Genomic DNA, 13,829 nt, shown 5'->3' with positions numbered 1-13,829 from the left:
ATGCAAAACATGAATTACATGGTCATAGGAGTATCGCTCTACTTATTCTTACAGTTTACGAAATCTCGGTGGTGATGGATCATTGCCAATAACTATACACGGCGTCCTCTATAGTAAACACGACTTTTCTTGGATATCAATGAACTTTGCCGTTGATTGATCTATGACTGATAGGTTTGAGGATTCTCCAGCTGAGAGATCCCATTGGAGGGTGTGAGCACCGCAGCCAGCTCCCGGGGTGTTGGGTTAGGCCTGGCTGGACCCTCTGAATTCTCCCTGGATCCCGCAAATTGTGGCAGAGGCAAATTTTCAGGAATTGATAAATGGGGAGGAAAAGATGCCGGAACTTGAGCTTGAGAATCACTATAATGTATGGATTGCGGGTTGGGAAGATTGCAATGGAAGTTATGAAAGCTGTTTTCAGCTGGGGCTTCTTTGGAAGTTTCTATTGGGGAAGGTTTGTGATCTTCTTTTGCTTCTAGTGGTTCGGCCGTTGGTTGTTCTGTGGTATCAACATCCATGGAGTCTTCATCTTTTATCTCTGTAATCTCTGTGGGCTCCGTGGATGCTTCAGATATTTCTGGTGTGCTTTCGAGCCTTTTACGTAACCGCTCTTCCCTTGTGACTCCACCCGAATAGTCCATAGTAGACGGAGTCAGCCTTGTGTTACGGGAAGAGCGCCGCATGACAGCGTACTGGAGATCTTCAAGCTCTTGAGTCTTACGTTCTTGTTCTTCGATCGCCTTGATCTTCTCCTTGGCCTCGAGTCTCAGAGATCTCTTTCTAGTGGCCAAAAGGCGGGCCATCTCAGTCTCCTTACGACGATGGTGTATTATTCTCCGCTTTTTCGTCTCCACGGCGAACATGTTCTCCACAAATTCTGGGTGTTTGAGCACATCAAGAATTGTTCTATTCTTCTTCGTCTTCTTGGTCAGTAGTTCAGCCACAACAGCATCAAGTTGGTAAATATCTCGGAAGATAGGTTCATATGTCACTGTCATGTCAAAAGGTTTGGGCCCTAGCTCGCCGTCTGGGTCTGTTGGTGCCTGATCGCGTTTCTTAGGCACCAGGAGCTCTTTTGCTTTGGTGGTTCTTTTGTAACCTGCGGTGCCATCAAATACAACAATGAATTCTTCAACAACGGCACCTTTAGCTTCCCTCCATAGAGACTCAGGTCTTAGAAGCATTGGTGGAAGCTTGTTTTTGTCGATGAAGTCCCTGAAATCCTGATACAAGGAGACCTCGGCCATAAGAAGAGCCAAGATGTTGAACTTCTCGTCGATAAATAAGTCGTCAAATTTTGGCAAGCCTGGTGCAGCAAAATCGTCGTTGTTCTTGGGACCCTTGAGAGGTGTTTCGCTGCCAAAATACACTCTGAACAATGGCTCGAATTGAGCAAGCAGAGCCTTTTTGCCGTGTATTTTCAGTAGCAACGATACGCGAAGACGACTCAGCAAGAGCGTCTCTTCATCGTCAGGCACCTGGCCAAACAAGTCCATTTCAAATGTATCCGTGTCAAAGTGCTCCAGCGCCAACTTCACGTATCCACGGCACTGCAGGACCCACTGCATGACGAAGATGTAGTCTGGATCAGCCCTGAATTTGCGCCAGCGTTTGTCGTCTGGATATGACTTCTGGAGGTCTTCCACGATAGTTTCATTGGGCATTTTGACAGGAGTGAGTTTGGCTAGCGCAGCGGCTTTTTCACCAGCACCAAGCTTAAGACTATGAGCCGGATGATCGGCTGGTGCAATTGGCGGACGGCCCGGACGGCCGGGTTTGAATGGCATTATCGAAAAGAAGGTAGTTGTAGGTGAGTGTTGATGCGCGAAAAAGGTGTATCTTGGAGCGGTAGAAGAAGAAGCGATGTGAATTTTTGAAAAAGAGGAGAATTTTGGAGGGAAGTGATGTGTGAAGTTTGAAAAGGCCTCGTGCTTTTGGAGAGATTGAAGAGTTGGTTGTTGAGGTAGCCTGGTGGGTATGTCATTATGGTACTGATTGGCTGCGAAACCACGACAAGACGAGCTAGATCAAACTTGTGAGGATTGACTGAATGGTTGTTTTTGTTCATGCTTGTAACGATTTCAGTCTGAGCCATGTTTTTTGACGGTTCTGGTGTCTGGCACTGTAGGTTCCATGAAATTGTCGAAACTTGATAGATATGGAAGCATTAGGTTAGACGATTGATATGGTGATGCAACCCGCGTAGATTCGGACCAACTGTCGACGAAATGTCGTCAAAATGTAAGAATTTGTCGATGTTGGCGATCCCAAGATCCCTACGTTGAAGAGTGTGTTCTTCATGGTAAGCGTAGTCTAAGGGCTATCTTTAGTCACATCAACAGCTGTCTCTGATATCCAAGAAGCAATAATCAAGCAACGGTTTCATTCGATTATTTGAAATTGTCAAACATCGTAACTGTAGGCTTCTTCAGGCTTCGAATGTTGCATCAGATCATTACTCACGGACAGACGAAAGATAAGATTTATTGATGCTACCACGATCATGAGCCAGTATGCTTTGATTCGACTATCAAGGCTTGCCAAAAATCATCAAGAATTAAAGTAAAATATGCGGTTAAACTTCTCTTAAGCAGAATGAGCAATTTACTTGTTGGATCACTGTCGTATCAAATAATCAACTAGATCAGCAACTCAAACCATCGTCATAGCACTGACCACAAAATAAAAGAGTTCTAAATAAATAACTCACGATATATTGAGTCTAGATCAAACAGATCATCTTTTGGGCGAGATCAAACAGCCCCCACCACGGAATTGTCGCCTTATGCGAGGCAACCTATTTCTTAATTTCACCACTTTTGTGGGGAAGTTGCAATGTCGAAATCCTTATTTGCTGAATGACCGAAACCACAAAACTATCTCAAAGCTGGATGCGTTATCTGCAAGTGACGTCCCATTCTGCCAAACGGCTTATGCTGGAGCTCTGTCGCCTTGGTGACCTCATAGCAAGGGTCCACCATTGACATCAATCCATTGATTTTAGTTGCAGGCTTACAATGATTACATGCGTGTTTCGTAGCTTCGTACATTACCAGAGGTATAATAAATATATATAATAAACAGGCAAGAAGTGAAACGGAGTCCGGGGCTCCGTAGAGGCCTGGAGATGACGGCAGCTCGGTGCCGCTGAGGCTATTTTGGTCGTATGAGGGTCAGTTTAATCTTTAGGTATGCGAGAAATGAATGCTGAGGACGATGGGCGTGTTCAATACTGTGCTAAGAGCTTTCTCAACTCTTCGTTCTTGCCACTGATCTTCATGATCTCGCCACTCACCTTCAACAACGCCGTGTGCTTCGACAAGTTAGGCAAGCCGTCCTTGTTGATCTGCTTTCTTTTACTCTTTTTCTTCAGCAGGGTCACGGCAGATGCAGAAACCAAGTCATTCTTGTAGTCGTCAACGTTGGTGATCAAGCGAAGACATCTCTCGTAAGCCTGCTTGCACAAGAGACGTCTCTTCTGCTCCGAGTGGGAGTGGTTCAATCTCTTCTGCTCCAAAGTGAGGAGCGGTCTGGTCGAGCTCTTTCTTCTCTTCTTGCTAGATGGCAGCCATGGTGGAGAATCGAGCTCCAGCTGGGTCAGCGTACGCTTCTCCAGAGCCAGCAGCTGTCTCGAGTCAAGCGGCGTAGGCAACTGGGTCTGCTCAGAGCCAAAGCTCTTCAAGCTCTGCACAGGTGGGTGTCTAAAAGCATCGGTGATCTCCTTCTTAACAAAGTCGGGAATCTCACGGTTGTCAGGCTTCCTGAGCCGGTCCATCGTGTGCATGGGCTGATTGTACATGGAAGGCAGGGGAGGAGCCTGGGGGTTGTTGTAGAGCTCCAAGGGGTTGCCTGAAGACAGGGCCAAGTTGTCCAAGAACTTTTCCAAAGCATTCAGCTCAGTGTTGAGGAAGAAGTGGTCCATGCTGTCGTCCTTGGTCATGGGGTTGGCAGTCTTCTGGCCGTCAAAAAGACCCTTCGATTCGCTTGGTGGCAGGAGAAGCGGGAGACCTGGCACGCTGTCGTAGTCGTTGAGCTCAGGGTAGAATCCATACACATTTTGCTGGTTGTGCTGGTTGTGCTGGTTGTGATGAGCCAGTTGCTGCTGCTGTTGTGGTTGATGATGATGTTGATGATGCTGCTGCTGCTGGTGTTTCTGGCTCTGTTTGGCTCTCTGGAGCTGTTCAACACCGGAGAGAGCCTGTTTCTGCTGCATCTGGGTGTACATCAGGTAAGCCTGGTCAAACTCCATGTCCATGGTGACCATGTCCAAGGAGAAGATATCCTCATCGTCTGTGAGAACAGAAGGAGACTTTGGTTTCTTCTCCTCAAGCTTCTCGAACATATTGAGGTTTAGGCTGGTAGGGGCAACACCAGTGGCAGTTGAGGTGAAAGACATGGTATACTTGTTTAGGTTATTTTTCAACTTTTTCAGTACGGGAGCTCCCGGAACAGTGATTGGTCCTTTGGTGCTGGTGGTTAGGATTTGGGGAGGTGGGTTGACGTTGGTTGGTGAAAAAGGCGGTTGAGAGAAATCACAGGGAATCTGGGGCATATTTATATCTGGGGTCTGGACGTGTAGGCGGGAAACGGAGATTGACAAGCGAGAGAAGAAATAATTTCTGGAGGGGCGCACCTGGCGGGCCAGGCCTGTATATGCGACGCGCCATTTGGGAGATAGTGTGGGGACTAGGGGGGCGTTACCTGTGCAGGTATGACGACAGTTTGGGACGTCTGTTAGAGCCCCTCAACCCCTTACTACCATTCTTTCACCGGCGCGAGTTGCTTCAGGACGATGCAGTTTGGACATGATTATAATGACAGCCCGTTTGCGAATTTGTGGGGTCGAGGCTTGACGGGGGACTTTTTAGGCCTCAACGCAAGTTGCGGGAATACCTGCACAATGTTGGCCTTTTTCGCGGACACTCTTTAGCATCGTATGGGTGATTTGATTGAGTATCCGGTCCGTGCGTCTTATCTGCACGCCCCTCTCGTAGCTGCACTGCCGGACAGACCCCACTCGAGGGCAGCTTGCAGGTTAATTCCGCAATTTAAAGCAACTCCGGCCTTCCGCTCCGATCGCCTACAGTCAGTTTGCATACTAAGTCCCGAGAGTTGCGTGAACACCCTGTTCGTCGGCACTGGTGCCTGGTAAAGATTAGCCGTCAAGTACCCAATATTTTGCGCTCGGCAACTCTAACCGTTGGGGCTGAAGTTTTGGCTTTTTTGAAACACAACAGTTGGTTTTTGTCTGGAAGGATGATATCAAAATCCTATACCAAAACCTTTTTGACGAGCTCTCGTCAACGGTCCTGGAAAGAACAATAGACGATTAAGGTTGGCGAGGTGGATCGATTGTTGTCAGGTATAACCGGCGACCCAAAACAGATAGCGGCCGTGTGCAGTAGTAACCCCCGTGGGACGCAGCGGCGGATTCTGCACGAGGCGGAGCTTTTTCGCAGGACGATTACTGGTTGTGGGCAAAAGCATTGAAGAAGTGCGAGGTCCCGATCAAAACGGTGCAGGTCTGCGCGCTGTGTGTGCAGTTCACGCAGGGGCGATACAAGCGCAATCCATGCAAGAGTCGGGGGCTAGCCCGGTACATAGACTGATTGGTGTCATCCGGGGCTCCCAGGTCTGCAGCCAGTCATGGCGGAGGCAATGACTGAGTGGGGGAGGCTGGTGGTTTCGGACCAGTGGATGCCTGCATACGTGCAGTACCGTTTGATCCAAGCCGCTTAACTGGTCCAGGTGGAAGAAGGCTTTGATGAGTTTCACTCAGATTGGTCACATAACCGTTACGGACTGTACTAGAGAAACACTGTCGGGGAAACGTTTCCTTCCCGGGCTGCTTCGGGGTGCATCGGGGCACGGAGAATCTTTGATTTCTTTTGTTTTTTTTTTTATTTTTGTCTGCTTAAATTTCTACATTCTCCGATTTGCAGCCGTTCCCCAACGGTCAGAGAAACGAAGTGCGGAGAAACCAGTGTAATGACAGAGAAGAAAAGAGCAAGCAGGGTCCAATGAGGTATTTCCAGAAGCGGAGCATCGTTCGGGGTAAGGTCAGGGTATCGGATCGCCGGATCATCCTTTTATTTTTTCAATGTGTTGGCGTGGAAAGTTTGAAACACGCTTAAGCTTTGAAGGAGGCTTCTATGAGTTTAGATTGACTATTGAAAGTGATGGATAGAGGAAGCCATCGCTCTATAGGTTTCTAGGATTTTTCTTGTAGAATTTTTTTGGTTCTGGTGTGATGGGCAAGGGTTGCTTGATGGGAAACGACCGGCAAGGTTGTAAATGATGGTTGCTGAGGAGAACTCAAAAGAAACCAAACACGGTCACCACACGTCTGGGGAAGATTAACGTGTATCTGCCACCAAAGGCGGCCAGCACATTTCCCAATTATGGAATGGGCAAGCCACGAGGAGAAGAGCTTAAGCCTGATCTCAAGAACCGGTAAAGAGGGTCAAAGGGGAGCATTTTAATCGAAAACGGCAGGAGAAAGTACTCGGTGGAATTGCGGAGTTCTGCTTTCGTGATGGAATGAACCTTCATCGTAGGGTGATGCGGCCGCATCCATCGATAAGCCCATCCATCAGTGGGGTCCGATGCAATCTGTGGATGAATTATTTCAGGGAAGAGCAAGTGTTACCCACTCACAGCCTGCAAAAGTCCAGCTCATCCAGATCCCTGCAATGCTATCCCACTTGACGTGGCCGGGGTCCGAATCGTGCTTCCAGGAACGCTGGCGTGACCTCCGGCTTCGTGGTCCCCCTAAGCCTGGAAGTCGAACCATATTTGCTGCAATTTGAATTGTTCAGCGCTTCAGCCGGACACAAACGCATATACGATTATCTCCTCTTAGATTATCCCCCTAACTTCAATCGTGGCAAGCATGGACCAGCACTAAACGGAGTTTCCCAAAGCGGCTATACAGCGTCGACAATGGCATCAACGCCAGCTGTTGAGACGCCATGCCATGACGTAACAAGCCCCGAACCCCAAACATTCTTACAGTAATTGGCCGGCCCGCTTCCCAAGATTGGCCGCCTTTCCCGAATATACTCATTCCAGCGCACCTGGTTAGCTTCGGTCTCCTCTCACTTTTCTTGATTCGCTGGTTTGTAGTCACCTCCGAGCCAAGAATGCTCAGATGACGAGACCTGAGTTGCCGAGAACGTTGCATTGTTTGTTTTAATGTCATCCTCGGTACGTCCTCCTCTAAACCCCTTTGACTCCGCAGGGAGGAACTAGACAAACAAGTGCGATTGTTTGAACTGTATTGTCTTATCGAGGCTGGATGTTGCCAAGTGCAACCGCACTCGTGTAGATCTAAGACACTTGGTTTGGAGCCCCTTCCGCCGGAGAGCTCTGTTTGCTTAGCATCCTCAACAGGTCCCCTTGCGGGCTCTTAATCAAACCATTAGTCTCGGCCCCACAAGTCGTATTTTTGGAGCCCGCCAGGTGAGCAAGGTTACAAATCTTTTTCTTGTCGTGATGCTCGCAAGTGGGGGTGGAGCAGCAAGGTATGCCATACCAAAGGGCCTTTCGGGTGTAGCTCCGCTAGGCTCAGCCCCATAAACGTTTTTTCTTGTTTGTGGACAGAATGATTTGACTCGCGTTTTAGTCTAGCGTTCTATGCTTCTCCCTCTGCCTCGTCCATATTTTGGTCTCCTTTTTCTGAAAACCTCTCACGACAAAAGCGACGAAGATCAACGAAATTGTTCTTCAAAAAATCGTTCAAGATAAACTCGCTCACGACCAATTTGAAGTTACAGAGGTAGAGAAAACTCACCTCGATCTTGCCCAAGTCTTTGAGCGCCATACCTCCCACCATGGCGAAGCTCTTCTGCTTTTGGTAAACATCTTCACATTTCTTTGTCAGCGACCGGATCAGGGCCAAAATAAATCTGTAGACATTGAGTTCAGTGAAGGTCACCACATCAAGCAAAACGGCAAGCTTGAAGAGTAAGTAGGCGCTGTGGATGTAGACAGAGACAGACACCGAGGGCGAATACTTATTGATGCGTAGAAGGAACTCCTCGATGGAGATGGGTGGCGGTTTTGCTAGCCCAAAACATCGGACGAGGTGCTCAGCCTGGGCTTTTGTTTTCGGGGCGTTGTGAAATATAACCTCCTTTCTAAGACGACTAGATGAGTGTGCGGTGATGGGGTTGGGTACCTTTTCAAGAGACGTTGTTTGCACCAACAGCTCAGTAGAAATAAACTCTGGCTCTTTTATCTCGGTACTCGGGCTCGCCAAAGCACTATGGGGGTCGTCTAGGTTAGGATTTTCAGTAAGGTCATCGGAGACACCAGAGACGCCAGCTAAGGCTGCCTCCAAGCTGGAAAACCGGGGTTTTCGAGGCTGCGTACCTAAATCCGATGATGAGTCCAAATCAGCACCGTTCAGTGCATCATTCACGCTTTCAAAGCTTCTGTCGTGGGATACGGATATCTCTGGATTCTGTTCGTCATCATTTCTGGAACTTTCAGGTGCTTTCAAGTCGTCAAAGTTACCCTGTAGACCAGATAAGTCTGTTTTGTTTTCGTCCCCACATAGAGAAACGGGTTTCGGGAGGTCATCATCGTGAAAACCAGCTGGACCCTCCTCATGCTCCAAAGCTTCCATGTTCAAACCGTACTTGGCCAACTGCGCCGCACGGAACTCTCTGAAAGCGGTCTCATCTTTCTGAAGCGCGATTAAATCAACCAAAACGCCGTGCAAAACTGCAATGGCGTGGAAGACATGGAGCCTGTTGATATCCTTGACGCCATGTTCTAGATCAAACTCGAGCTCTTTGCTCAGTACCTCATCGTACAGCTCCGGGTCGTCCACAAACGTCTCTTGCGGCCGCTTAAGCGGGATATCCAGGATGTACTGGTTTGTGTAAGCCATGGCTTGCAAGCTTAGCTGAGTTGGTGATGGTGTAGGTGACTGCGCGAATCTGGGGTACAAGAGGTTTTGATGAAGCAGGTGAAGAAGGTGTTGTGTTTGGGAAGATTGGGAATGGAAACGCTTCAATTCGGTTGGTTTGCCGTGAGATTTTGAAAAAGAGCTTTAGTACTGGCTTTGGCTGGGTGTATGCATGAGTGGGGCTAAGTAAGCTGGGTTGCTAATGGCTGCGAAATGGTGTATATTCCATGACACGGTGTTTTCCACTTTTTGAAGGTGAATTTTGCATGAATATGGATTACTAAGATCGGGAAGTGAAAAGCGAGCGTCTGAGTAGTGAAAAGAAACAATGGGGTTATGCTGTTCTTGTAGTGTTTGAACTCTTGCTGTATGATGCGAGGAAGCGCTGGTGCAGACAGTGAAATTTCATTCGGACAAGAAATAAACCTGTGATGATCACTGATACTTCAAAGTTAAGCAAGGGAATCTGACATAGATTGACCATCAACTACTTCCATTCTCCGATCTACAGATTCCTTCTTGACTATGGTACATTATGCTATCTATGCTGCTAGCGTCTTCTCTTGCCGCCAAAAGCTGCAGAGGCGCCCTCACTGGAGTCCAACTGTCTCTTCTTACCCTGCTTGGCAAAGTACTCCTTCTTTCTCTCACGCTCCTTTTCTTTCTTGCCTTCCTCCTTCTTGGCAATCTCCTTGAGTTTCTCCAGGAACTTCTCGCTCTTTTTAGCCTTACGCTTGACATCCTTGTCCCTCTTGAGGGTGTTGATCTTGTTGACGAGATCTCTCATTTTCTTCTCATCGCCGTCCATCACCACGGCTCTCTTGGCCATGTAGGTTTGTTTCAGCTGTGGCTTGGCCTCATGGATCTGACTCTTGAATGGAAGATCCTTCTTGATCAGCTTGGGCACCTTGAGCTTGTTGAATCTTCTTTCTTCACGCTCAATCTTCTTGTAAGAACTGTCCTTCTCCAATGGTGTGGCAATGCCGTTTTCAGCTCTCACGGCACCCGTGAGTCTCATACCCTTCCAGTCGTTGTGCTTGCTGGATAGAAGTGAGGTGACAGGGTTGTAGAACTTCTTGACCTTCACAGGGTACCATGTCTTGAGGAAGATTGTGTCAGACATCAAGACCTTGTCTTCAAAAGTGGCACGGAAATAACCGTCGGGCTTGGAAAGCGCTCTCTTGATTTCACCTCTGATTCCTGAAACGGTTCTGATTGCTGCACCCTCGAATTTGGCGACCTCCAATGAGTTCGAGAACATGTCTTTCACGAAGGCAGTGTTTCTGAAAATCTTGTATGGATGACCAACAAGCTTGAGCTTCTTCACAATCTCCACCGAGGAGTTGAGGTCCTCCACGACACCTGTGGCTGCAACTCTGAAGGACCCAGTTGTGGAAGTCTGATCCACCAAGTTAAATCCAACGAATGTAGTGTTAGGAGCAACAAGAGGACCATAGAACGAGGCAAAACAGTAAGCATGCTCAGGAGTGTACTTCAACATTCTGTTTCTCGTTCTCGAGTCTGTGGTGGTGTAGATGGGGATGGTCTGGAAACGTCTCCAACCGAGAGAAAGAATCAAAGGATCTTGCGACTTGAGAATCTTCTTGTGCCATCTGTGTCTTCTGATTCTGACGTTCATGATACCGAAACGGGACTCGGTGGCCAAAAGACCACCCAAGACGATAGGGTACTCTGGGTCAAGGTTTTCAACGAACTCACATGGGAGGTTTTCAAAAACGATCTTGACGTAGGAGCCAGCACGGTAACCCTCGATCTTGGTTCTCGTCTCCTGGTCCATCTCCTCATACTCGGCCTTGTTGATCTCCAACTGCTTGGCCATCTTGTTCTTTTGGAATTCGTACCAGGTGTCGGCCTCAGTATCACCTTCTGGATCGTCAGCACCAAACTCTCTGTCTTCTTCGTCTTCGAATTGCAATTTGAGTTTTGCCTTCTTGGCTGCGTTGAGTTCTCTCTTTTCCTCAACCGTCATGTTCTCGTCTTCTTCGGGATCCTCATCCTTTTGTTCCTCAGCCTCGAAATCAGCAAAGTCGTCGCCATCCTCATCACCGTCTTCATCGTCCATATCATCGCCCATGTCCTCTCCATCGCCGCCATCTTCGCCTTCAAGGTCTTCGAAATCACCATAGACTTCTTCGTCATCATCGCCCTCATCATCACCTTCCTTTTTCTCTTCATCATTAAGTTTAGGTGCTGCCAACAAACGGTCCTTCAACACACGGTAGCCATTTTCATATTCTTCATCGCTGTCCTCAATCGTTGATGAATCGAACTTTGCTTTGAGCTCGTCCACAGAAGGATAGCTGGGGATGAAGGTATCCAAGTCCTCAGACTGGGTTTTGCTGTCTCTCTTCTTAAAAAAGTCCTCATCGTCCTCCTCAATATCAGACTCTTCGTCATCTTCCTGAACAACCTCCTGCTTCCACCTTTTGATGGCTTCAGCTGGATCGATGTTGTCCAAATACAAAAGACGGTTGATGTTCCAACGACGTTGCACTGATCCTTTGAGTTTTTTGGCCATGGAAGCGTAGTCTCCGTTTTCTTCATCAGAAGACAAAGCCGAGTCTTCAGCGTACTCCACATCCTTAGCGGCATCGCCAAAATCGATGTCAACCATCTTTGGCTGGTCCTCTTCAACATCGGATCCAACGTCCTCAAGATCGTCAAACTCGTCATCCTCGGCCACGGACTTGCCGTACAAACGAGGCTTTCTCATTGCCTTTCTGCCCTTGTCCTCTTGAAGAAGTCCCTGCTCATCTTCCAGCTCGCTGGATTCAGCTTCCTCAATTTGAGCTGAGTTCGAAAACAACTGGAGACCTGGGCCCTCGGCAAAACGCTCGTGCATTGTCTTCTGGACATCTTGCAATCCGGTGACGTACTTTTCACCTTCGCCAGTCTCCTCACCAGGAACAAAAGACTGCTTGTCTCCCACATCGATGTACACAGCATCCTTATCAACGAGAACACCACCAACATCGGACATCGGGGCATAGATGATCTTCTGCTTATCCTCAAGTCTCTTTCTGCGTCTTCTTCTGGTAGGCGCTACTTCTTCACCGGTCTCTGCGGCAGCCTTGGCCCTTTCTCTTTCTATCTCATCAAGCTTCTGTTCGAAGTATGGAGTAGGACAAGGGTCAGGGAGTTTCTCCACACTGTGGGCATGATAATCGCCAACTCCAGCAATATGAATGTGTGCATTTTGTGATGGCAATGGTGTGCCGTGAAGATAGCCGTAGATGGCCACTTTTCTGTCTGTTTTTGGGTTCTCTGCTATCAGCTGAGGATGCGTCAAATCGGTGACTCTGTCTGCTAGCAAGTAAGGATGCTCGTTACGCCACTTCAACGGACGAAACTTCATGACGGATATGAATCGACAAAGATTGAGAATCTCTCGGTCGGGGTATCTTCCATTGAGCACACCTGAAAGGTAGAAAAGCTTAGCTCCCTGGTACACCTCTGTCCAGAATCTGTGCTTCAAACGTTTCTTTGAAGTTCTGAGAGTACTTTGACTCTTGAACAAATCGAGATGTGTTGCGACACCCAAAACTCTGGGCATACCGTGGTGCTGGGCGATATTGAGGAACTCCATGGTTTCCATCTCAAGACCGAAATTACCATCCACGAGCAACAACACCAAATCGGCGATTTTGGCCGCATCAACCATCGAGCTGAGATCGTTGTTGACTTCCATAAACGTAAGTCTACGGCGTTTTCCACTCACCACAGTGATGGGACCCTTGACTTCAGTGAGACTCGATTTGGTCAATTTCTTCACCAAACTCTTGATCAACGTCGTTTTTCCTGTTCCGGGAGGCCCAACCACGGCAATGATCACCGGTGGCGGATCATCGTCTGGTGTTCTGTCCACCATAGGGACGTGGTACCGTTTTTCATTAACATCGTGTGTTCTTCTGGCCATTTTTTCGAGCTTTTTGGGTGCTGCCACGGCAAAAGCCTTGGCATTGTGCCCATTTTGATGAAGCTTCTTCTTTGCTGTATTTTTCTTCCCGTCGCTGCCCCGGTGGGGTTTATTCAGCTGCTCCATGGTGAAGATGAAGTTTGAAGGCATCTCATCGCAGACTATGTAGTGGTTGGGTCACGTGAGCGCCATACTTAAGAGAGATCGATTAAGGAATCGATGGCCCAATCTACACCCGTACACCAACAGTATAGGCACCTTGAAGGCCGTTGATTTCGGGTTATTGGCCTAGGGAATCAAATTTGATTGTAAGGTATAGGAAGTTTGCTTTTAAGGATTTGCAGCTCTAAGTGAAGTACGACAAGTTCTGGAAATGGGGCTTGAAATTGGTTCATTGAAGGGCACATGTTGGCTGCGAAAAGAACCAAAGGTCAATAAAGAACGACAATTCGACTCTTTAGTAGAGCTCCTTGTAGGCGTTTGGGTATTTTTAAGCCTCATAGAACATTGCAGAAGGCAACCAACACAACAATCCTCCATGTTTCTCTCAGTTGGTTACTATTTTATAGGAGACAGCCATGAATATCAGACAATTCGTTCTTCAGGCATCAATTATTTTTGATCAAAGCAGCACCTTGGTGAGTGTTGCTTAACCTTTATGTTCGGTGTAGCAAACTTTTAGAAACACCCTTAACTATATGCTCCTCAATAACGGTATTCGCATCCTGGGTGCAAATTCAACTTCATGCTCTTTCACCATTTCATTGTACTTCTACCATTGGTATCAGCATCTATCTGTGACAATGGCGAGCTAGTGCCATTTACAGGGTTCAAATTTGTTCGTGAAAATCGAATAAGTGTTAAGCCATTCAGAAGCGATCATTTCTTGAAGATCACCCATTGTAACAAGGGAAAGGTCGACTTTACCACCAAAGCCCTTCTTGATGAGCGTGGAGTCAACGAGACGTTTTGCAT

General features: G+C 47.8%; 4 protein-coding genes across 4 annotated transcripts; all 4 read right to left on the bottom strand.

Moving 5' to 3' along the window:
* Positions 1-161: 161 nt before the first annotated feature.
* C7M61_000912 (uncharacterized protein) lies at positions 162-1,790 on the bottom strand (the record flags this gene model as incomplete). Its single annotated transcript, XM_024856336.1, has 1 exon — positions 162-1,790. The coding sequence occupies one exon, from the start codon at positions 1,788-1,790 to the stop codon at positions 162-164; it is 1,629 nt and encodes a 542-aa protein (XP_024715935.1).
* Positions 1,791-3,229: 1,439 nt separating this feature from the next.
* INO2 (Ino2p) lies at positions 3,230-4,399 on the bottom strand (the record flags this gene model as incomplete). Its single annotated transcript, XM_024856335.1, has 1 exon — positions 3,230-4,399. One exon carries the CDS (start codon positions 4,397-4,399, stop codon positions 3,230-3,232), a length of 1,170 nt encoding a protein of 389 aa, XP_024715934.1.
* A 3,237-nt stretch (positions 4,400-7,636) lies between these two features.
* On the bottom strand, positions 7,637-8,899 carry C7M61_000910 (uncharacterized protein; the record flags this gene model as incomplete). Its single annotated transcript, XM_024856334.1, has 1 exon — positions 7,637-8,899. One exon carries the CDS (start codon positions 8,897-8,899, stop codon positions 7,637-7,639), a length of 1,263 nt encoding a protein of 420 aa, XP_024715933.1.
* Positions 8,900-9,467: 568 nt separating this feature from the next.
* On the bottom strand, positions 9,468-12,980 carry BMS1 (GTPase; the record flags this gene model as incomplete). Its single annotated transcript, XM_024856333.1, has 1 exon — positions 9,468-12,980. The coding sequence occupies one exon, from the start codon at positions 12,978-12,980 to the stop codon at positions 9,468-9,470; it is 3,513 nt and encodes a 1,170-aa protein (XP_024715932.1).
* Positions 12,981-13,829: the final 849 nt, after the last annotated feature.

This window comes from Candidozyma pseudohaemuli (assembly GCF_003013735.1).
Source record: "Candidozyma pseudohaemuli strain B12108 chromosome Unknown scaffold00001, whole genome shotgun sequence".
NCBI lineage: Eukaryota > Fungi > Ascomycota > Pichiomycetes > Serinales > Metschnikowiaceae > Candidozyma > Candidozyma pseudohaemuli.
Note: the sequence above shows the minus strand (reverse complement) of the source record. Positions and strands in the feature narration are given on the sequence as shown.